This window comes from Anastrepha ludens, chromosome 4, assembly GCF_028408465.1.
Source record: "Anastrepha ludens isolate Willacy chromosome 4, idAnaLude1.1, whole genome shotgun sequence".
Lineage (NCBI taxonomy): Eukaryota > Metazoa > Arthropoda > Insecta > Diptera > Tephritidae > Anastrepha > Anastrepha ludens.
The window spans coordinates 41,160,049-41,186,314 of record NC_071500.1 but is presented as its reverse complement, the minus strand read 5'-3'; the positions used below and the strand labels follow the sequence as shown (position 1 = coordinate 41,186,314).

The 26,266-nt window shown below is 35.6% G+C and overlaps 1 protein-coding gene across 1 annotated transcript in view; it reads right to left on the bottom strand.

Annotated features, from left to right (window-relative positions):
• Positions 1-26,266, bottom strand: part of LOC128862065 (uncharacterized) — a 354,012-nt gene that overhangs the window by 117,053 nt on the left and 210,693 nt on the right. Inside the window, exon 17 of the mRNA XM_054100472.1 lies at positions 19-149. Within this exon, the coding sequence (XP_053956447.1) occupies positions 19-149 (131 nt within the window). The remainder of the gene's footprint in view (positions 1-18; positions 150-26,266) is intronic.

The following is a 26,266-nucleotide window of genomic DNA, read 5'->3' as shown; positions in this document are numbered from 1 at the left end:
CTTATCATTCCTACTTACATAAAGTACTTAGTCAGTTGCAGCAGTTGCGCCGTCGGCCTGGCAGTAGCATCTTTATTAACCAAACGTGAGGTGGCCGCCTGTAGTGGTAACGGTACACGCGGCAGCATTTTCTGCACAGACTCCTCCAGCTAAAATAATTCCATTATATGAAGTAAAGTTTTTGAATTACATATTGTATTTTTATCAGTTATTGCATTGAATGAGTTGAAATATAATATATAATAATAACAATCACATTTGATACTGAATTATTGAATCGTATCTACTGGGACAAGAGGATGATGAGAGTCGAGCCTCTAAGTGTTAAAAATTTGTTCATCAAGGACATTAGGACCATTGGAGAAGCTGAAGGCCTTCTGCTCCACTACGGTTAAGTCAATATACTGGTACATGAAAGCTCTTATTGTATTCTTGCAGTATTAATTTTTTCTACTCTCCCTATCTATTTTTTAATAAGGGTTTTCCAATAACAGGTGTTATTTTGAATAGCCCGCTACTTCGGTAGATGCCACTTTTGAAGCTGTAATTTTTTGATATTTGACAAGTAGAAACTACGCCATTAATTAAAATGGAACGATACACGCTTAAACAACGCATTGAAATTATTAAAATTCACAATAAAAAGAGTGAAAATTTGGCAGAGACGGTTCGTTAGGTTAGGTAGTAAAGGTTGCCCAGAGAGTGGGCAAACTTGGACGAAAGAAGTTTGATTCATCCTTTCTGATACCATTGCAAGAGAGGAAAAAGAAGTGAAGGAAAAAACGATAGGACAAAAAGGAGAGCTATGGGGAGGTTTGAATACTTGTGGTCTAAGAACGGTGACTAATTTGCGGTTGTGTTAGCCTTTTTATGCTGCTGATGAAGTTCATCAGATTTTTGTTATCAATCCCCGCGAGGGCTGGGTAGCTAAGGAGCAGGTGCTGAGATGATTCCACCTCATCCTCCATACAGCTGACGCAAACAGGACTCGAAGTAATTCGGAGTCTCACGGCATGTATACCCCGCGGATAGTGCCCCGTAAGGATGCCCACGAAATTTGAGAGATGAGATTTTGTCATTTTCAGAATATCCCTCGAATGCCTCCTATCCAAACTTGGCCAGAATGATTTCGCGCCCTTACATGTTCATGTACTTGCCCCTAGAGCGCAGGTTGTCAAGGGGATCCCGATCCTCTCCTTTCGCGGGCACACTACCTCACAGGTCTTTGTCTGGCCAGCTCTTCGACTTCGCAGTTTCCAGCATTGTCACTATGACCAGGTATCCAAATTATCCTTATATCGAAGAATTCTGATGCCCTAATATCCGCTTGGCTATCGGAGTAAATATTTACCTTCTTAACAGTTATTACGCTCTTTGCAGAATACTCCTCCTCCAACCCTACCGTCCAACTTCGAGCCATCCGTGAACAGGTTAACCAGGCCCTGTCCCCAAGTGTTGCCCCCGGTCCACTCTTCCCTTGTTGGAATATGGGTGGAGAAAGTTCCGCTTGGACTAAGCGAGGGTACACACGGATCCGTCGACGGGGTATGAACTCAAAGTTTCTGAGGATGCTTGAGTGCCCATATGTGAGATTGAGCTTATAGCCCAAGCCCCTCAGTCTGATTGCGCTAAGTGCAGCGGCAATTCTGCCTGATGTCATTTAACTGATGTCATCCTCTCCAGTGAGTTCCACCAGACAACGACTCCATATAATTATATTATATTTATATTATTTATTATAGAGCTAAAAGCAAGTCTTGCATCTATACAAGGCGATTGTTGCCTTCCTTACTCTCTCCTCAATGTTGGGCTTCCACGTTAGCTTACTGTCAACGATTAGAGCTAGGTACTTCACCTTGTCAGAAAGCACCAACGGAGCGCCCCCCCTCGAGGGGAGTTGACAGCTGACAGTTGACAGCTCTGGGTATTTTATATTTCCCCGTGAAAAGGACGAGCTCCGTCTTAAGAGGATTTACCGATAAGCCGCAGTTCGCTGTCCATCGAACAACTACGTTCAGATAGCCCTGCATTAAATCGTACAGGGTGCCTAAAAACGGTTCGAAAACTCGAACATTTTTGGGTCATCGTGAAGCACCTTGTCGGACCGCAATACAGAGATTGGTGAAACAATTCGAGCTGTTGGGACAAGTCAGTGATGTGAAGAATAAAAACCGTGCACGTCGCTCAAGAACAGCCGAAAATATTGCTGTTGCAGCCGAAAGTGTTGAAGAAAACCCAGATTTGCCCATTCCTCGTCGTTCATGGAATTAGGCATTCCACAAACGTCATTACAGCGTATTTTGCAAAAGGATTTTAGTCTTAAGGCTTATAAAGTCCAATTAACACAAGAACTCAAGCCGGCCGACCATCAACAACCTCGTGTCTTTGCTGATTGGGTCGTTGAAATGCATGAAAATGATCCGGAATTTCTTCGAAAAATCATCTTGAGTGATGAAGCCCATTTCCACCTCGGTGACTTCGTTATCAAACAGAAAATCCAATAATTATTGGTGAAAAGCCTCTCTATCCTCAACGTGTGACTGTTTTGTGCGGTTTATGGTCCGGCGGAGTCATTGGACCTTACTTTTTCGAAAATGAAGCTGAAGCAACAGTTACAGTGAATGGATTACGCTATCGAGAGATAATTAACGATTTTTTATGGTGGGAATTGAATGGTATTGATCTGGGCAACGTTTATTTTCAACAAGACGGCGCTCGTGCCACACAAGTAACGAAACCGTTGATATTTTATCTAAATAGCACCTCTTATTGGAATACCCTTTATATTATTACACAAATTGGTTGTAAATTGGACACATGTATACATACTATAAATATGAGCTAGGCGAATGAAATAATGAGAAAATAGTGAATAGACTGGTTCTGACTTTAACAGATATATATTAAATGAATTTCTAAAAGCATTTTCTATATGATTTTTGGATTAATGGGTAATTTTGAGTAGAGTTATCGCGTATTGACCAACTAAAATAATAAATAGTTTGGCGTAGAGAACATACACCTATTTAGTACATATTTTTTAGCATTTAAAAAAGATATTTATTATACTACGACAAACCAAACTAAGATGCCATTAAAATGGCTTAGAAAAGTTCACAACAACTCGCTAACTACACACACGAAATTTAATAACACTAACTACATATTTATATAATTATTACTAAATATTAATTTAAAAACATTTACGAGTATTTATGAATGCACACGAGCACTAAAAATATGTACATGTGATAGAAGACCGTTCCGAGGTTGAGAAGACACTTAATTAATTACATTTTAAATATGCATTTACATATTACTAATTTTTTTGTTGATTTATGTATGCATTACAACTGCAAAAGTCGTTCTAGGAACAATGCATTTTTCAACTAAAATGTCCTAAAGAAAATATTCTGAGCGAAGAGTGGAGCTATAGAGGAAATGTTATATGATTTAAATTGCATTGTATGTATGTCGATTGGATGCATATCAACACTATAACGTGCAAACGCGATTTGCTTAAATCGTAATCTGTTTCGAAAGAGTACTTAGCATTACTACTTACTTAAATTTACAAAGCATCCTACATACCTAGTATTTTAAATAAACCATTTTCAACGAAATTTTCGAAATCGCTAAGCGCTTACGACTACGCTTACGCCATCGCATTATGTATAGCAACTAAGTAGCCAAACAGACTTGTTATATTGTATAATTGGTACAAGCATCAAATAAGAACATATGAACGTATGTAAGCAGGTCTATAAATGTGTATTATGTGTGGTTGTGTGCTATAGAACACACGTACATACATATGTGATTTGGGCCGTGAGTGTCAGTCAATCATATCCTTAAACATTCCATTTGCAATATTTGCGAACTAATACTTGATGATTTGATGATATATAAATTTTATTAGTTTGTTCACTCATTTAAAATATTTTTAAAATTTAGTTTTTATGAATGTGTTTTTATTTTACCAATTCAAAGCAATGCTCGATAATTTTTTTTATAGAAAAATCTCTTTGCCAAAAAAAAAATCGCAATTTTTTTCATGGTGCAATTGTCAGATAGGCAGAAAGCAAAATGCGCATATAAGAATTGTATTTAAGTTTGGTAAAGTGTGCAGGCAACAATAAAAAAAAATAGTTGTGTGTGTAAGTTATATTAGTTCAACTTCCCTCTGGAGCAGTATTGATACCTTGGTCCAGCGGCGGGTGTTGCTGACACGTCTCAAGTTATATGTATTCAACTTCCTTCTGGAGCAGTATTGATTCCTTGGTCCAGCGGCGGATGTTGCTGATACGTCTCAGCCACTTCTTAATTCAATTAACTTTAGGATGGTTATGTTGGGGGACTTGACTTCGACCCCTTGTTGGACTATTGGCCTTGTGGCTCAACAGTGTAAATTAATAGATCAAATATTAACGGCGGCGTGCCGGAGTAAAGCCAATCGTTCTTTATTGAATAATTGTCTGGACAAAACTGATTATAAGAATGGAGAGTATAAAAGACTAAAGCTAAGTACATAAATGGAAAACATGAATCTAAACCTAAATACATAATAAATATATAAAGATTATGCCATGGGTTTGTGTGTGGTCAGTAGAACCGACTCAGCATATTTCGGTCAGAACTCCAACGCTTGCGACATAACGGAAACGACTGGCCGTTGCTTCGACCCACATTACTTTGTTTATGTTGCATATGTGGTCGGGTTCAACGACATTGTTTGCGCGCGGGTTGCTCGGTGAATTCATTGCGAGGGAAGTTCGATGACTTGGCTGTTAACTAGCCCCCCTTTAAGATTGTTGCCGTCCTCGGTGACACTTAACTCCTTTACTAGTTCTTGCAATTTGATGGAAGATCTTCTCCGGTACCAACATTGATAGATGATGCCAATACAGCCAAAGGCAAGGCTGAGTGTTACACCAACCATGAACCAGACTCTGGGAGTCCCTCCGGAAAACATATCGTTTCTTAACTTCTGAATTATATGCAGATTGTGCTCATTCATCCTTTGTAACATTGGTAGGCTGAGCACTTGGTCGTGTCCTGTAATATTCAGCAATGGTGACGCCACGATGCCTGGACTCTTGTTTACAACACCATTGTAGTTAATGTATGTGGTCTCGTTTATAGTCGCAATACGTTCAAATGTGATGAGAAGCGTGCCTTCAATTGTCATCACTGGGCCGTCATCTACTCTTACTCTTGCTGATACTTCGTTGACAACGATTATTCCTTCGTCTAATAGGGTAATCGGTTCCAAGTGGCTTGGCTGTGTGTGGCATAACGCTGAGCCTCCGGAATGTAATCCGCTGGCGCATGTGTCGTAAGCAGATTTCTTGCAGAACGTCGCAAAGTTGGTTGTAGCGCATTCTGTCACAGCTAGGACTCCATCATCGCATTCAGCTACTATGTTATCATGTACTTGCAGAATGGTGTTATTGTGGGCAACAGGATATATCATAACTTTCTTACAAATAGTCTTAACATTAGGATATTCAATTATTATGTGGATTACTCTATTTGATTGAAATATTTTTATATTTGATACTGCCATTAAACTAACTATTGGGACCTCTGCGAGCTGTTCGGTAAAAATTGATTTTAAATCTTCGTGGTCGAGAATTGCGGGGTTTATGATGTTAGATTTGGCGAGCGTTATAGTGAGCATAAGGTTTTGGATTTCAGTGGTTAACATTCTATTTCGTGCAAGTAAAGTTTCATACAAATGAGGAGAGTCTACGAACTCGCCTTTTTTTTCTTTAATTAATTTATTTACTGCATCAGTTAAAAGGTTAATTTGTTTCTGTGCTTCAGTGATTACTATTACTTGTCTGTTGTTTGATTCTATGAGCTCGGCTTCGGTAAGTTTAATCTTTTCTAAGTCTGATGCATCAGGCGTACCTGCAACGATTTTTAAAGCTGTTCCTAGAAAGTCTAAACTTCTGGCCATTCTATGGTGTACCGTTAAGCTAGATAAAATATTCTGAATATGGTCGATATCTACATCTAACAATTTTCGCATGTGTGACTGAGGGAAAAGTTTTGATAATTTAATTGTATCATCTATAATGCTCACGAAATTAGATAAATTTGTAGAATGTCTCACGTAACTATGTTGTTCCCATACAAAAACGTTTCCGTCCAATATCGGAATGTAGCTTGCGTGCGAGAATAAGAGTATGAGGGTCATTCCGATGAACCTGTATGAAATGATTAAACTGAATTGTAGTAATCTTATGCGTTAGAATCTGTAAGAATCTTATGCGTTATGACCTATGTTTACCTCACACTGTCCTTATGGACCACCCTCCCCTTAACAAGTATAGACGTTCCCAGGTCTGCTTGTACGGCGCCCTCTGTGCACAAGGGAGATAGTTTGTTACCTAATCTTTTGTTATTTTTGAGGTAAACTTTTTCTCCTAAATCAAACATCCTGTTCTGTCTGTTCGGGTTGCATCTAGCTAATTGATCTTGCTGAGCTTTTATTAGCCGATCTTTGATTTTTTGCTTAATTTCGTCCGGTATAGAGTGAATTACATCGAGTGGTTTTTGTTCTGTTACTGAATGTATGGTTTTATTATATTCTATTGTTGCTCTCATGATAGCCTGAACTGTATCGTTAACTTTTTTATCCAACTTTAAACACCTTGCGATTTCTATTAATGTACTGTGGAAACGTTCCGCTTGCCCATTGGAACAGCTATGTAATGGGGGGGGCGTTTACAACGTCAATGTTAAACTGATTTTTTAACAATGAAGTGATCGTTTCGGAATTAAACGCTGGCTCATTGTCGCAATAAACGGTTTTTGTGTTTGGAAATGTATTAATTATAAGTAAAATGGGGTTAACAATATCGACTATTGATCTAGAAGGTAAGGGCTGGACGACGGTGAATTTGGAAAATTTATCGATGCAAGTCAGGAAAAGTTTCTGATCGGTAGAAAATATGTCAATGTGTAACATTTCTCCGACAAATGAGGGAATTGGCGTCTTCCCGAGTTCTTGTTTTTTGGGGTGTCGGTCGTACTTGGCGATAGCGCAAACTTTGCAATTTAGTACAACCTCGTTAGCCAATTTAGTCATTTTTGGGAAGTAGTAGTCCCGAAGTATCTGTTTTACGTTTTCTTGTGCCGCTCTGTGCGCACGATTATGTTCGGTGTTGACTATTTCTACCTGTTCGTCTTTGTTAGTGATGTCTGACACTATTCTTTTGCAATGCCAGAATTTGGTTGTAGGGAAAATTGAATCCAGCTCATGTTGAAATGCAGCTAAAGTTGTGAGTTCGCAATAAAACGCGTTTACAACATCGGGGTTCACAGCAAGTTTTAATGTTTCTATGAGATTTATTTTATCTGTAAATTGAATTAAGTGACGGGTTTTTTTGCCAAATAGAATAAGTCTTCGATGCAACGAATAACGTGATTCTTCCAAAGTTATCTGATTTCTATAACAATTTAGGGGGTTATCAGTTGTTTGTATAGTGTATGTAAGGGATACCTCACTGTGAATAGTGGCTATGTCTGATAGCGTTTCGTCTTGGAGAGCGTTAAGCTCTTGCCTAGATAAGGCATCTGCGACAAAGTTTTCTTTCCCTGGCTTGTAATGCAATTGGGCGTTATGTTGTTCAATAAACGCCTTCCACCTCTTGATTTTCGCATTCGTATTTTTCTCAGACACTGCGAACGTGAGAGGTTGATGATCTGTAAATATATGTAGCTCTCTTGTACCGTAAAGGTAATTCTGCAGTTTGCCGAGGGCCCATACAATCGCCAACAACTCTCTTTCGTTGGTAGCATAGTGAGTTTCGCACGTTTTTAGCGTTCGGGAGATCATGGTGATGGGTCTACCGCCTTGAGATAATACTGCTCCAATGCCATTTGCAGAAGCATCTGTAGTCAAGTCAAAAGGTCTTTTGAAATCAGGGTACATGAGCATAACATCTTCTGATGCTAGTATGTTTCTCAATCGGTTAAAAGCGTCGCGTTGAGATTCGTCAAATTGGACTGCTATTTTCCTAGACATGTGTTTGCTTACAGTGCCGTTTTCGCCTTTTAGTATATTAGTCAAGGGTCTTGCTATGGCTGCAAAGTCTTTGATAAACACCCTATAGTAGCTGGCTAGGCCTAGAAAAGATCTCAGAGAGTATAAATTTTTTGGTTCAATGTACTCTTGGATCGCCTTGACTTTTTCTGGGTCTGTTTTTGCTCCCTCGCTAGTAACAATGAAGCCTAGATACTCGACACTTTCTTTAAAAAATTTCGACTTTTCCTTGGAGATTCTCATGTTAGCATCGCAAAGTTGCTGAAGTATTATATCGATATGGCGGACGTGGTCTGCGGCATTTTCAGAGAAGATAATTACGTCATCCACATAGACATAACATATCTTTCCGATCTGTTCTCGCAAGATATCGTCGATTGCTCTTTGAAAAATGCTTCCCGCATTTTTTAGACCAAAGGGCAAACGACAGAATTCGTATTTTCCGCCATTTATCGAGAAGGATGTCTTTTCACGATCGTCCTCCGCTAGGTAAATCTGGTGGTATCCGGATTTAAGATCCAGTGTGGTAAAAAACTTAGCCTTTCCGAGGTTAGCTAAGATTACCTGGATACTCGGCATCGGATATCGGTCGGCGATGGTCTTCTCATTTAGTTTTCTAAAGTCAATGACCAGCCGTTTATTCTTATTTCCGTTGGAATCTATTCCTTTCTTATCAACAACCCAGACTGGGCTATTATACGCAGATCTTGATGGCCTTATGATGCCATCTTTCAACAACTGTGCGACTTCGTTGTTTACAAAATCTGACACACCTACTGGGTATGGATAGGGCTTTGAATATACCTCTTTATTGTCTACAGTTCGGATCCTGGCGACGACTGAAGTATTGTAAGGCAGTGCCTCGTTAGAGGTCGCGAATGCACTAATTCTCTTCAGTATCATTTTCTTGAATTCGCCTTTTACGGAATTTGGGACTACGATATCATCGACACGTGTAAAGTTCAAGTTATCGCACGGATGGTGATTGAGTATTTCCGAAGTATTACCGTAGTTTATGCTGTTTTCCATCAGGTCAATAGTTACCCCCGCCTGCGTGAGCAGATCGAAGCCTATTATAGCATCAAAGGTGTCAAGGGTATCTAATATGAAAAACGTGGCAACTTTGCCAAAAATTACTATTGAACATTTCTTTTGAATTTTACTGGACCCGTGAATGGAGTTCACAGTAAAAGGGGTGTCGACTGGTGTTACGTTTTTTAACTCCTTTACGGGTTTAATGTAACTTTTTGCCGCCCCGGTGTCGATAAGGATCTTTAATGTTTTGCCAGCCAATTGACGCTCGACGAACGGCAATCGGGAACGATCTCTAAAAAATTCAATAAATCGTTGTCCTCGGGTTCGCCACTTTCGTCATTTATTTCAGCACGCGCAGTTTCGGCCATTTCTTCGTATTCTTTCTCGTCTTCGGTAGGCGCTCGTTGCGTAATATTGTTAATCTTTTGGCGCCTATAGCCTGACGTGCGTTCTGAAGTGTTATGTCTTTTGCGAGCCCCGTCTTGTGTAGAATAGTCCTGTGGCTTTCCCCAATTGGTCTGTTGTCTTAACTTGGACATCGAAGGATCAACGTCTATGGGTTGAGCCTGATATTTTGATTGTGGCTCTTTGTCATTCGCTAGCGTTTTAGGGACAGCTTGCTGTGCCCTGCTTTGGCCTTGATTTCCCACAAAATGTGGATTTCTTTCCTGGCCCCTGCCTTGTCTAGCTTGGTTACGATTGCCAAATCTAGTATTATCGCCGCTATGGTTTCTTTCTTCAATTACTTTAGCATAAGATGCAGCAAATGCGCTTCTTTCGATGCTATTTTCAGCCTCACGGGCCACTGCTAATGCAGATGGCAAATCCTTGGGCTTCGCTGGGATTACTAAAGATTTTAGGGGCCTCCTAAGTCCTGCCATGAAAGCGTGTAGTGCATCGTCTCTAATTTCTGCACAAAGAATGGACGCAGCTTGCTCGTCATGAGTCATTACTATTTTATTTGTGACCAGAGGGAGCTTCTTTTCTACCTCATCGTAATATTCCATTAAGTTTAGGTCACCCTGCCTAACCAGTTCTAGTTGCTGCCTAAGTACGCGCAAGGATGTTTTGTCTGCGTACGAGCAGTCGAGCCTAGCGATAATGGCGTCAAAATTATGCACTGTATTGTGCGACGTAAGGATGGCGCGAGCTGGACCAGTTACTTTGTTTTTTAAAATGGCCACAGCCTCGTAATGCGCCTCGCTGCCTACGTATCTTTTGAAAATCTCGTATGCGTCTATAGCCGCCTGTCGCCACGACACGTATTCCTCATGATTTCCATTGAAGTTAGGCACTGATTTTACAACTAGGGTCAATTGTTACTCTCTGGTATGTTTCAACTTGTGGGGTCTCTATTCTTAATGCATTAACCTGACCTCTAACTGTTTCAAGTTCCGCTCGGAACTCGTCTTTTAGTCTCCTCTCTTGTTCGAGGAGCGCACTGTTTACCGCACCTTCTATTAACGCTTTTAGTAATGCCGGCTCCATTCCTAATTGACTGTTTCTTCCTGGCCTAAATCCTATTTCTTGCCCTTCGTCACTGTCGTACTCTATCTTTATATTTCTATAAGCCCAAGTCATGAGCAGCCAATGAAGCAAAAGTATCAACTTGTTTCTCTTAACAAAAAAAAACTGCACTTGCACGTCAATAATTTCGCGACTATACCGTAATGGTCACTTTCGCATTGCCAATTTATTCACAATTTTTTTTATTTAAAATAGTTTTTCGTAAATACTTTTTCTAATTTTTACCGAACAGTCACTTACATGTTCTTGTTTAGGGCCATGGTGTTCCTAGCTTAATAGATATCGTAAGATTATCTAGTTCCAGTTAACTCTGTTGGGCGCCAGTTATATTAGTTCAACTTCCCTCTGGAGCAGTATTGATGCCTTGGTCCAGCGGCGGATGTTGCTGATACGTCTCAGCCACTTCTTAATTCAATTAACTTTAGGATGGTTATGTTGGGGGACTTGACTTCGACCCCTTGTTGGACTATTGGCCTTGTGGCTCAACAGTGTAAATTAATAGATCAAATATTAACGGCGGCGTGCCGGAGTAAAGCCAATCGTTCTTTATTGAATAATTGTCTGGACAAAACTGATTATAAGAATGGAGAGTATAAAAGACTAAAGCTAAGTACATAAATGGAAAACATGAATCTAAACCTAAATACATAATAAATATATAAAGATTATGCCATGGGTTTGTGTGTGGTCAGTAGAACCGACTCAGCATATTTCGGTCAGAACTCCAACGCTTGCGACATAACGGAAACGACTGGCCGTTGCTTCGACCCACATTACTTTGTTTATGTTGCATATGTGGTCGGGTTCAACGACATTGTTTGCGCGCGGGTTGCTCGGTGAATTCATTGCGAGGGAAGTTCGATGACTTGGCTGTTAACTTGTATGTGAAAGGTTTTAGAAGAAAATATTTACAAAAATATTTACAAAAGCAGCAGAGAAATATAGTAAAGGGTGTTTTTTTAGAGGTTAGGTTTTCAAGATGAAATAAAACGTATATAATTTAATGTTATGGCCAAGAATTTAGCTTTGTTATAAAGATAAGGGTTTGTCATTTTGTTTTAAAAATGATTTCGGGCAAGTGGCCGCCGCGGCTGGCTCGAATAAATTCCAGCCGAGAGGCCCAATTTTCGACCACTTTTTGCAGCAATTGGGGCCGTATGTCAGCAATAACGCGCCGAATATTCTCTTCCAAGACGTCAATCGTCTCGGGCTTATCTGCGTAGACAAGCGACTTCACATAGCCCCACAAGAAATAGTCCAGCGGTGTTATATCGCACGATCTTGGAGGCCACGCCACAGGTCCACGGCGCGAGATAATGCGCTCACCAAAAGTTTCCTTCAATAAATCGATTGTTGCGTTGGCTGTATGGCATGTAGCGCCGTCTTGTTGGAACCGAAGGTCGTCCACATCAACATCGTCCAATTCAGGCACGAAAAAGTCATTAATCATGGCTCTATAGCTCTCTCCATTGACTGTAACATTATGGCCGGCTTCATTTTTAAAGAAATATGGACCAATGATTCCCTCTGCCCATAGAGCACACCAAACAGTGACTTTTTGAGGATGTAACGGCGTCTCAGCAATGGCTTGTGGATTATGTTCATTCCAAATGCGACAATTTTGCTTATTGAACTACCCATTCAACCAAAAGTGAGCTTCATCGCTGAACAAAATTTTCTTGAGATGCGTCGCGCGAACCGAACCATTATTTTCGTAATAAATTTGCACGATTTGCAAACGTTGTTCAGGTGTAAGTCCATTCATTATGAAATGGCAAACCAAACTGAGCATAAATCAAGTGACAGCTGTCAAAAAGACCATCTACGAAAAAAGTAGTGCCAACTTGAAAACCTAACCTCTAAAAAAACACCCTATACATTATTGCTTCAAGTTGTGCAAATAACTTTTTTATCAAATTGTAAGTTAACGTATTTATATGCAACATAGTGAGTTTACAATTCTTTGATCTTTTGACAAAACAGTCCACGTCGACTTAGCATTTTTAGCTTCAGAGTAAAGCCATGTCAAGTGATCCTCGAAAATTTCACTAAGTCTCGGATTTTGGGGCAAGATGTCTCGTTGTGTAGTCAAAGTCATGTTAACGCTATTCTATAAATATAATATTTCGCGCAAATTCTAATTTTAGCAATTGTTATTAACAATCAAAGTTTTAAGCAAGATTAAATTGAAAAATTAATTACTCCAAAACTACAATAGATAATGACGTGAGATTTTGCATACCATTCAAGTATTGTCTGTACTATTTTTCAAGTGTTAATAACTCTTTTTATTGTGACAAATAGATAAATAAATAATAACCTTTTGTAATCAGTTGCACTTTTTCATGTTTTCTTCACGCTGTAAAACAATCGGACTTACGTATAATTGTGCGGAAAACGCTTACCTTCAATAATCTGAAAATAGAATTTTGTACTTTTACTCCATTTCCGAGATATTGACTGTTTTGTAACTTGATGCGCTCGACGGTGGCATTGCTGCCATTGGCTGATCGATCGCGCGGCGGCTTGAGGGACCGCGCAAACTGTAGCAGCGTGCACGTTTGAACATGCTCGCACAGGATTTATTGCCTATTGACTGAATTCGACACTGTTTTGTGTCAGTTCGATTTAAGTGGTGACTGGTGACAAAGCATATTTGCATATTTCAATATAATAATGAAGTAAAACACGTCTTCTTCTGTCAAAGAACTTTATTTCACTCTCAGTTTTACAAAAACTCTTCTTAACTTAAAGCTTAACTAATATTTAACATTTAGTGAGAATGGGAGAAAGTAAAGCTAGCAATGAATGTAGGAATGCATGTTGTGTGTATGTTGAGTGCGTGAGTAAGCGTGTGGGTGTAGAGTGTGAGAAAGTATGTAAAGCAGTTGTTGGTTTAAATAAGAGTTAGCATAAGTAATTAAATATAAGAGTAAGATTAAGTTAGAATTAAGAGTAAGTATAATATAGGAATAGGTATATACGTATATAGGGTGATCATGTAACTCCTCCACCCTTAAGTTATTTGTGCCCTCGCAAATATCTATTTTAGTTTATTTTTAATTGTTGAAAGTAGTATGGTTAAGTTACAATGAAATTAATTAACATTGTTGTATTTTCGTTTAAATTGGCTTTTATAATATTTTATTTTTCTATTATTTGAAGAATCCACAACATAGTTACCTTGGCGATCATATTTTTCGAGTTTCTTATATTTAGGTTTTGTTTTCGCAATTTGCCTATTAAGAACAATGTTTTCTATTTGTTTTGGCTCAGCTTTTCTATCTTTATTCAACTTACTTATTCTTTTGATTTTTTGTTGTTCATATTCTTTGCATAATTTACTTATCTCTTCTTTATCATAGTTTTTTATTATAAAATCAATTGGTCGCCTTTTTGTTGTAGAATGAATTGTTCTATTGTAAGCATTAAAGATTTTAAAAAGTTTCTCGTCTAAGTCTATTGTTTTTTTAGTGGTGTCAGCTTCTAATATCCGTAAATGTTCATTAAGCGTACCATATAAGCGTTCAATGTCAGAATTACCTGTCTTAAGGTAAGGCGTGGTTACGTGTGGCTCAATATTTTCTTCACTTAAAAATAATTTAACAGCGCTATGTAGTATGCAACGCTCGTTATCGAAGATGAGTTTATTCATTTTCCCTAAAAATAAAATTCGTTCTTTTAAAGCTGCTAGAATCGCAATCCAATTTCTATCATTTAATTTATGAAATGTTGCATATTTGTTAATAATTGGTTAAATACATTTTATTTCTGCAAGGGTACCAAATATCTATGTGAACTATGTCATTAAAGTGTGTAGGGGTTTCTGTAATTTGATAAGGAAGTTTTAGGGGGTTTATATCGTGCTTGGCTATAGCGCAAATCGAACAATTGTTAATGTAGAGTGTTATCATTTTATAATGCTTCGGGTAAAAATATTTATTCTTCAGCTCTAAAAATACTTCCTGTATACCTCTGTGATTATTGCGAATATGCTCATTTTCAATGATAGTCAATATATCGTTTTTGTCGGTAATTTCAATTAGCTTAATGTTTGATCGATATAAAGTCAAAGAATTATTATTAAAGTTTCTAAGATAATATAGATATTCTGAAATTCGATAAAAAGGTCAATCTTCGCAATACATACACATTATTCCTGTATCTATTAATATATTTTCCATGATATTCCTAAGATCTGTATCCGAGGTAATTTGTACGTGATTTTGACACTTTTTGTTTACGATTTTTAGTACATATTTCTCTTTTTTCCCATAACCTAAGTATAATTGATTTGTGTAATAGTTTACTGGTTTTTCAGTAATAAATATGTAATTCAAATTATCTTCAAATGCGCTGTGTATTGTTGCAGCTGTTGACATAATATCAACTTGATCGTCACTGTTTCCATTAAATTGATTCGCTTCACCTAATTGGCTATTAAAAACATTTATATTTTCCAAATTTTTATTTACACAGTATCTACTTAGAACATCAGCAACTGTATTATCTTTGCCTTTAATATGTGATATATCAAAGTCGTACTCATTAAGTAAGATTTTCCACCTTTGTAGCTTCATGTTTGGTTCCTTAATATTGTGTAGCCAAACTAAAGGTCGGTGGTCAGTCTGAATTAGAAATTTGCGACCGTACAAATATGTACGAAAATGTTTCACGGACCATACAACAGCAAGAGCTTCTTTTTCTATGGTTGAGTAGCGAATTTCATGGTCAGACAACGTTCGCGAAGCGTAACAAATTGGGTGGCCTTGTTGGCTTAAAACTGACCCAATTGCGAATTGTGAAGCATCCGTTGTAAGGATGAACTTTTTGTTAAAATCTGGTGGTTGTAACACTGGCTCACTAGTAATAAGTTTCTTTAGTGTCTCGAACGAATTAAGAAATTCTTGGCTCTTAAAATCTAATAAAGCATTTTGCTTTAAAAGCCGAACCATAGGGTATGCGACTTTTGCATAGTCTCGCATAAATTTGCGATAATAACCGGTGATGCCTAAAAATCGTTTGATTTCCTTTATGCTTGAAGGTGGTTGCATTCTATGAATTGCCTCAATTTTTGAGGGATCATGTTTTATACCTTCACCTGTTACAAGGTGTCCTAAAAATTTTGTGGTCAATGAAGCGAAATGGCATTTATTTATTTGTACCTTTAAATTTGATTCTCGTAAAGTGTTAAATATTTTTTTAATGGAATCAATGTGTTCCTGAAAACTAGTGGAAAATATTAAAATATCATCAAGGTATACAACGCAAATTTTGTTGATATGATCTCTTAATACATGATTAATTAAACGTTGGAATGTTGCAGGGGCTGTCTTTAGGCCAAATGGCATACGATTAAATTCGTAATGGCCACTTGCAGTTGAAAAAGCTGTCTTAGCCCTATCCTCGGGGTGTACCTCAATCTGGTGGAATCCCTTAGCGAGATCTATTGTGGTAAAGTAACAACATTTACCCTACTTATCAAATATGTCTTCCATATTTGGAAGTGGGAATTTATCGTCTACTGTTTGCTCATTTAGTTTTCTGTAGTCGATTACAATTCTCCATTTTTGTTTACCGCCGTTGTCTGTTTTTTTTGGTACAACCCATAGTGGGGAATTGTAAGGACTACAACTCGGAGATATTATATTTTGCGCTAGCATTTCCTGTATTTGCCTGTCTACTTCTGCCCGATGTATCACAGGGTATCTATACAGTTTGCTATAAATAGGAGTGTCAGTTTTTGTTAAGATACGATGACGAATTCCACTACTGAAAGGTAAGTTTTCACCATCTTTATAAAAAATATCACTAAACTTATTTACAACAGTCTTTAAAACTTGTTGGACCTTTGAATTTAAGTGCCTAGGAAACATATTAGATACCGAGTCTTCTGTGAGTTCTACTTCTTCATTGACAAATATTTGCAAATTTTCATTTTTCAGATAATTATCTACAGCAATTTCCTCTTCTTCACAAAAATAAATTGGTAAAGTTGCATCTTTTGTTACTAATACCCTGTTTTCATAGTCGATTTTACATTTCTAATTAAGCAAAATATTGTTACCTATTAGACCATCAAAATACTTATGAAAATTAAATTCTAGAAAACTAACATTAAAATTTGGTTTATTAAATTCTTTGAACAATGGAAAGCTATACTGTACGTCTGTAGTAACAGGTCGATTTATTACTTTTAAGGTGATAGAACGTGATTTTACTCTCCACTTGGGATTGCAAATATTTGGATTTATAATGCTAAATTCGGCACCAGTATCTACTATAAACCTAAGTTTCCTTACGTTTGTTTTAATTGTTATATAGGGTAATTTTCTGGGCCCTGTAATTGAAAATTTTGTTCGTTTTCGTTGACTCCTATTTCCATGGGTTCTACATTGTCATAATTTCTGTTATTGAAAAGTCTTTCATTACTGTTATTTTGATTAAGAAAACTACCAGAGCTACGATTTGTTCTATTTGTTTGGTTACTGTTGTTGCTATTAAAACTTGGTTGTCGGTGATTGTTATTAATGCTATTGTTGTTGTACTGTTATCTACGCTGTTGACTTAACGCATCGTTTGCTCTATTTCTTATATTGCTGTTATTGAACAGATATTGGTTCATATTAGGTCCTCTGTTATAACTATGTTGCTGTCTACGTTGTTGAGTAGCAAAATTCATGTTATCAGCATTATGTTCTAAGTTGCTGCTTCTGTTAAGCGAACAACTGTTAAAAAAAAAGGTTTGCTGATTTTTATAGTTTAAGTAACCATTTGATTTTATAATATCATATGCGTCTTTTAAAGTTTTAGGATTCCTACTAACAATAATACTTTTGACAGGTTCGGGTAAACCATGTTTAAATGAATTCAAAGCAATTCTGGCATTGCTTTCACTGGAAGTACTATTTGTGCAAAGTATTGACGCTTTATTTAACCGACATAACAAAGTATTAAGTGAATTATAAAAAGCTTCAATTGTCGAATCACATCTACAGATTCTAATTTTGTCAATGAGTTCGTCAACCGAATTTTTTTCGCCATGGTTATCTATAAGAACTCTTTTAACTTCCGGCCAAGTATCCGGGTTTCCATTTACAATATTAAAAGAGATCTCCTAGCGTTTCCAATAATTTTATCTTTAATTTGACCAATTAATAGAATTTTATATTCTTGAGCAGTAAAAGTGTCTAACATTGGGCACATGTAATCTATACGCTGTACAAAATTTAATAATGCATCTCTGTTTCCATCATATGGAGGAATGCTATTTATGTTAGAGGAAATAAGCTTAAATTTTACATTCATGTCTAAACTATCCATCTTTGCTCAACTGAATTAAATGAAATTTTATATAAATTAAACAATGAGTTTCTACAAATATATTAGAAAAATTATGTTTGTTGGCTTTAAATGCTAATTACGTACATATATATATAACATAAACATACATAAGTCCGGATCACTCCCGCTTGACTCTCAGCTGTTCAAAATTTGCTCAAATATATACACATATGTACATAAGTCCGGATCACTCCCGCTTGACTCTCAGCTATTCAAAATTTGCTGCTGCGCTGCTGTTAAAGGTGTCTGCATTTGCGGCTGAGGTGGCATCGACTGTACTTGATGCTGCGCTTGCAATTGTTGTTGCTCTTGCAATTGTTGTGGTGTATGCACTAGAAATGGTGGCAGTGTGACAGCTGTTGGTGGCGATGTGGGTAACACCTGCTGCTGCTGTTGTTGTGGTTTTTTTTTTCTCTCTTAGTTAATTATAACGGCTTTTGATTTACCGTTTTTTTTCACTTTACAGTTTCTCTCTTAGTTAATTATAACGGCTTTTGATTTACCGGTTTTTTCACTTTACAGTTTCTTTTAAATTTTTTTTTTTAATTTACCAGCATTTCAATAATAGGAACTTGAAATTGTTTTATTAAAAAGTAAGTTCAGAACTGAAATAGTTTCTGAATTTCTTTTTTTTTAAATACACAATAAATAAACTCTTCCACCAATATTTTTTTAAGCTCAGATTATTTAGTGTTTTTAGAATTATTTGCCACCAATTTTTATTAATTTTTTTTTTTGTACCGAATGTTTATGAAACTGTTTTTTTATAAATATTTTGAATTAATCATTTTATTGCGAAGTAAGTTCAGAATAAGTCCGTAATTGAAATGGTTTTTAAATATTTTCTTTTAAACTTTAATTTGTTGATTGCGCCACAAATTCTACTTTTAATAATTTTTAATTTTTTTTTTTTTTTTGTTTTTTTTTTGCCGTGCCTTTTAGGCTTTTGACCGACTGCGCCAATAATGAAGTAAAACACGTCTTCTTCTGTCAAAGAACTTTATTTCACTCTCAGTTTTACAAAACTCTTCTTAACTTAAAGCTTAACCATGGTGGAAAGAATAATGAGGTGGCGCCTATCGTGGTCCCGTTACTTTGCGCTCAGCGAATTTGACAACTAGTTACGTGATTTTAGCTCCAGTATGGCCAGATTACCATTTTCGTAACTTGATTTATCATTTTTTTTTTGTTATTTTTATTATTTTGAGTCTCGGAGTTTTAGTTCTTTCTTCATGACATTTTTCTAGTTGTTCTAGTTAAAATGTCATGTTTATATATTAATTTTGTAAAATATACATTTTTTAATAATTATTTAAATAATTCACTCAGTTTTATTTAGCTTTACTTTTTTTTAACATCTGGTGGCATTGCCCGCGAGTGCAGGTGTTGTTGGTGTTCTTCTGCTGTCGGCAGTCAAATCTCTCTCTCGCTACTGCAGTGTTGTCTAGCTTTGGATATGAAAACGCATTAAAATGCCCATTCAAAGAAAATAACCCAACAAATTTTTATTGAATCACTTAAAGAACTTTGTATGCGTGACAAATTGTCTTTAAAATGTTCGTTTTTTTAAATAAATGTGTCATGCTTATGTACAATTTAATTTATGATTTTTGTTTTTTTAAGCGAGACTCTTCTGTTAAGGGAACGACTTATTTGCTATATTTGAAGTTATGTAACTAGATAAGGTACTCTTTTTGTAAAAATGTCAGTATGGTTTCTTTAGTATTTTCTTTAATTTTATTGTTTATTTTTACAATGAATATAACTCTTAATGTCCTATGTCTAACTAAGGATTGATGACCGGTAGAAACGATTACACCTCTATGGTTTTAATTCGCATTCAATAAATTCAAAGGCTTTTTAAAATGTGTTAAAAGGTTTTCAATCTTAAGAAGAGTTGAGAGAGGGGCATATAATATTTTTGCATAACCTTAAGTGGAGCCAAAAATTAAATTTGCACTTTCAATTTATCACCAAGTATTAAACAAAGAGACGAAATTTCTCAATATGCATATATATTTTTGATAACAAACAATAATATCTATATCTTTAATCATATAAATAACTGCATAAGCTGATCACTGTTCCATAGATGCAATTCTTAAGCCTACAAAGGCACTTCTCCTGGCGCAACTCCATCAGCACTATTAAAATCCACATTCACACATTGTTCAATCTTATCAGCGGCTGTGCAACAATATTAGACACTATAAAATGTGTAGATCCACGACTTGGTTGAACAATTTAATATGATTTGCAAAATATTTAAGATTTTTCCCAACATTTTTTTCAAAATACTAAATTTTATGAGAATCAATTAATTTTCATTAGTACTAAAATCTTCTCAGAGTGACCTTTTATAACATTCTTTCTTTAATAATACAGTTTTTTTTAACTTACACTTTAGGTAGCTTTAAATTAAACGCAAAAAGAAACAAACACGAAACTTCAAAATTTTCGCATTTTCGGTATAAAAAAGCACTAAATTTATTGCGAAGAGCAAATGGTTGGCAATACTGCACAACTCAGCAAACGTGACGTCACGTACGCTCTGATGGGCGCAATCTTGTTTCTATCATTCTTGAAGCTTAACTAATATTTAACATTTAGTGAGAATGGGAGAAAGGAAAGCTAGCAATGAATGTAGGAATGCATGTTGTGTGTATGTTGAGTGCGAGTTATGTATTATCGATCGAGTCAGTCTTCGGCATAGAATCGTAAGAGTAAGTCGTGTTAAACATACTTTCTTCATAATAAAATATAAGTGAAAACTTTGAAAAAACTAAATTGTTTTAATTTGAAAACATAAATGGCGACGAGGATAAAGAACAACAAAACAAAAACACAAATTTATTAAAAAACAAAAATTTAATATAATATCTGCTCTTCGAGATGTATTGAAAGGAAAAATAAATAAAAATAAAAATAAAAAATCAATAAATCAAATGCGTACAAGTAAACGTTGAAAAAAAAAAAAACTATTACGAATAGTGTGCAAAATTAAGAAAAAAAATATATGACTAAATTTTAATAAAATATTTAATAATAAATATTAATATAATTACATATGAAAACTAAAGTCGAATCGAAATTTGAAAGTGTGAAGTTTTGAAATTTCAATAATAAACTGCAAGCTATACGTGATTTGGTGAAAATTCTGAAATACACACATACATAAAGATAATTTTACAGAAAATTGCAGCAAGGAAATACAATTTGAAAGGTGTTAACACTTAAATTTCAATCTTGTTAAAAAGAAATGAAAATTGAAAACTGAAAGTGAAATTAAAGTGAACTGAAAGAAAATATTGAATGTTGAGCGCTGTACTACTTGAAAAAGCTTAGCCAAATAACAGTTGAAAAAAAAAAAAAAAATACCGCAAATCACTCAAGTGTTTCAATATTACAACAACTAAAAAATCGTTTAAAAGTGCACTTGACTTCAAAACGAAGAAGTCATGACCCGCTAGGTCAAGAAAAGGACAGCAAAATACTAACGGACTCAAAGCTTATACACATTGTTGCCAACGAACAATTGTTGCGAAACAAAGCCATCTCGCGAAATTCTGGACACATGTTGAGTGATTATGTGTGTATGTGTATAATCGATGTAAACGAGTGCGATCAACCTCGAATGAGAATTAAAACACAACAAAAATAAAATTTAAAGAGAGACGAACGGAAACATAAACTATACACAAAGAAAAAACACAGGATGGCACTGACATTAGCAGAGGCGTTGAGGGAGGCAAGGAGTATTCCTTTTTTCGATGGTCAAAGTGAGTACACCATAACCCACTACTTACGAGACGTTTCCACAATTTTGTCGCTGACAGCTGAGGAACAGAAGCACATCATATCAAATGTCTTGTGTAACAGGTTGAGGGGACGGGCGTTGTACGTTACACAGCAGCTCAACGAGCCGAGTTTCGATGTTATATTGAATAGATTAAAAGAGGAATTTGGTGTTAAGACCACATATTTAAATTTAAGAAACGAAGCAATGAATGTTAGGGCCACAAATATTGAAAACTTACATTATAAACTAGGATCTATTTTGCAGGAAATGAATACAAAATATATTTTATAAGGGGGTATTGAGATTTTGTACACCCCACAAAATAATACAAAATTAATTTTTGAAGTTTATTTACAATTCTTGCCATTTCATGTAAAAACTTTGTTGTTGCAAAATAATATAAACAATATGGAAAATGCCTTCACATATTATTTACAAAATAACTTGTTGCAAGACATTAATATAGGTCGCGACAGCCTGAAGGTTGACACTTATGAGAAAAATGTTAAGAGCAATCGTGATTTTCATTCCAATTTCAATCGGTTGAACCATAAAAACCAAACCAATAACAATCTTGGTAAACAAAATTCAAGAGTTTTCTGCAACAAAAATACAAACTTTGAATATAATCCGAATTATAAAAATTCGAACAGATACAATACAAATGTTGAATATAATCCGAATTATAAAAATTCGAACAGATACAATAGAAATTTTGAAAATAATCAATCCAGAAATTTTAATAGCAATATTAACTACGGTAGAAATAGTGGCAATTGGAGAGGTGAACCAAATTTAAGAAATTACTCTGGTAGATTTCCTAACAGCACAGGGCATAATCGGCAGCAACCCGTTGTTCCAATGGAAGTAGATAATTTAGAAAATTTTCAGATTTCTCCTCACCGACCGACTTACCCCTGATAGATTTGACTATCGAAGGCACAAAAGTAAGGTGCTTAGTCGACAGTGGATCAGCTACAACGTTAGGGAATTTCAAAACCTTTAAGAATTTTCATAGTCGTAGAACATTGAAAACCCCTATTCTGATAAAAACACTTTTTGCCTCTGAAGTCATATCAGAAGAGGTCATAGTAAATATTCCAGCGGAACTCGAAAGAGAGAAAGAAACAATGTCCATAAAGCTCGTAAACCTAAAAAACAAACCTTTCCAATGTATATTAGGATTAAATGTTCTTGTCCCCTTAAAAATGCTGATAGATTTTTCACAAAAAGTAATAAATATAGGCGATAAAATAATTCCATTTTTTAACAAGAATAGCTCAAATTACCTTCCTGTTAACGATGAATTTTATGCATATTGTTCTCAAACAGACACATATCCAGACAACTTATGTTTGGATAAAAGCAACTTTGATGTAGAGCCGTTACTTAGTAAAGATTTGAATGACGAAGAAAGTCGGATATTAAAAAAATTTCTATTAAAGTATAAACGTATTTTTTTTCAAGAAGGTCAGTATTTACCAGCCTTAGAAGCAGTTAAGCATCAAATTATCACCAAACCTCATGTCCCTATATACACAAAAAATTATCGATATCCTTACGCGTTGGAAGAAGAAATAAATGTTCAGCTTAATTCCATGTTAAAAAATGATATAATTAGACCTAGCAAGTCTCCATATAATTCACCGTTGTGGATAGTTGCGAAAAAATCAACAGGTAAGGAGAAGAAGTGGCGTTTGGTAGTTGATTACCGTAAATTGAATAGCCTTACCATTGATGATAAATTTCCCATACCAAATATTGAATCTCTTTTTGAAAAGCTTGGGCGGGCGCAATACTTCTCAACCATTGACCTCGCAAAAGGATTCCACCAAATTTTAATGGACGAATCTGATATAGAAAAAACTGCTTTTTCTGGACCTAATGGGCATTACGAGTTTACGCGCATGCCCTTTGGTTTGAAAAACGCGCCTGCTACGTTCCAGCGCATGATGAATACAATTTTGTCTGAATACATCAACAAAATCTGCATAATATATATGGATGATATTTTGGTATTTTCTACTTCTATTAGCGAACACTTTGAGAGCCTAACAAAAATATTTAACTGCTTATCTACAAATAACTTAAGAATACAATACGATAAGTGCAAATTTTTATCTAGATATACAGAGTTTCTGGGCCATATTATCACACATGAAGGTATCAAGCCAAACCCGGAGAAAATACAGGCTATACAAAAGCTAAAATTGCCAAGCACCGTTAAAGGAATTCAATCCTTTCTAGGCTTAACGGGCTATTACCGAAAATTTATTAAAAATTACTCAGTGATAGCTTATCCAATAATTAAATATTTAAAAAAGGATAAAAAAATCAACTTAAAGGATAAACAATATATCGAAGCATTTGACAAACTCAAGCTTATTATGACTTCACCCCCTCTACTAGTATTTCCTGATTTTTCCAAAACATTCACTGTGACAACCGATGCCAGTAATGTTGCTATAGGCGCGATTTTAAGCCAAAATGGAAAGCCAGTTTGCTTTGCAAGCCGTTCACTAAGTGGTGCGGAAAAACGATATCATACGCTAGAAAAAGAGCTTCTAGCCATAGTGTGGGCGGTGCGTCATTTTAGACCTTATTTATTCGGACGTTCATTTGTTGTTCAAACGGATCATCAACCCCTTAAATGGCTTTATTCTCTAAAAGATACAACCACACGGGTTTTAAGATGGAAAACCTTACTAAGCGAATACGAATTTGTTGTGGAATATATTAAAGGTAGGGAAAACAACGTCGCTGATTTTTTAAGCCGACAAAACGATCATAATTATTTTACGGATAACGAAGAAAACATTGATATAAAATCTTTGTTCGAAAATTCTTTAGAAACGGTGCATTCAGCATACGAAAACCTAAATGAACACTTTCTTATATCCGAGTCCTTAGTAAATATATACACCACTCAAATTCGTATAGTAAGGAACAAACCCATCGAAAGCGAAATGTTATATAACAAATATAGAATAGTCTATATAGCCGAAAGAGACTTACAAAATAGCATTTATCTTACAGATCTTTTTAGGAAATATATTAAAAAAGGAACAACAGGAATTCATTCAGAGTTGCCTGATAGTGCGTACAATGTGGTACAAGAAAAACTGATAAGTTTATTCTCTTATGACAATAACATTAAATTTATTAAATGCTGTTTCAAAGCTTTAGACTTGAAAACAGAGGAGGACATTTTAGAGGTAGTGGAAAAAGTCCATACGGAAGGGAACCATAGGGGTGTGCTAGAAAATTATGAACAGATGAAATTAAGGTACTTTTATCCAAATATGAAAAAAGTTATTAACAGATTTGTTAACAATTGTGATGTGTGCAACGAGAACAAATACGCAAGAAAACCTTTAAAAAAATTTTACAATTACACAGAAACTCCTAGTAGCCCTAACGAGATAGTTCATGCCGACGTATTTTATTGTTCCCGAGCTTGTTTTTTAACTACTATTGATAGATTCACGAAATTGGCTTCCATTCACAAATTGCCTGATAGAAACATGGTCACAATCAAGATCAAACTTCAAGAAAGATTTTCTTGGTTGGGAGTACCTAAAAAACTGATAATGGACAACGAGTTCAATAATGCACTTATACGATTATTCTGCCGCGAAAATAATATTATTCCACACTTCACCACTCCAAACAGTCACACCGGAAATTCTGATATTGAAAGGTTACATTCCACATTGTTAGAGCATATACGCATTTTGAAAAATTCAGACAACTCCTTAGAGTTAGAAGAAATCATGATCAAGGCTATTGGCTTTTATAACAACTCCATCCATAGTTCAACCAATGTAAAACCGATTGACTTTATCAATAGAAGCGATATAGATTTTGAAAAAATAAAAAAATATACTTACAGAAAAAAGAAACAAGCAATCAACAAATTGAATGCAGAAGCAGAAAGGGTTCCATATTTCAACAACAGCAAAGTTTACATGAAGAATACTCTTGCTAATAGAAATAAACTTGCAAAAAGGTTCGTACAATTGCAAAAAAGTTTTCCTAATAAAGTTGACATAGCAAATATCAAGAGGCCGCATAAAATAACTTAAATGTACTTATGCGAATTTTATTAAAGATTTTAATATCTACTCATAAATGAAAAAAAAATAATGATTGCGAACACAATAATTACTAGAAATTCTGCTGAAGTTTTAGTTTATTAAACACTATGTATATTTACGTAAACTAAGCTAAGTTTTATAGTTTGTAATACAACAACTTGTATACTGCAGATGTAAAGTATAAAGTTCTTTTGTAAAATGTAAAAAGTTGAATATTCAAAAACGGCAAATAACGAAAATGCAAATAGAAGTTAAACATAAAACAAAATTTTAATGCTGGCTGAAACTTAGTTTTAACTACTGTATATTACAATGAAATTGTGTAGTTATAAGTTAATAAATTAAAGTAAGCTATTTAAAACACACTAAGATAAATCGCAGGGACTCGATTTAATTTAAAAGTAATAATAT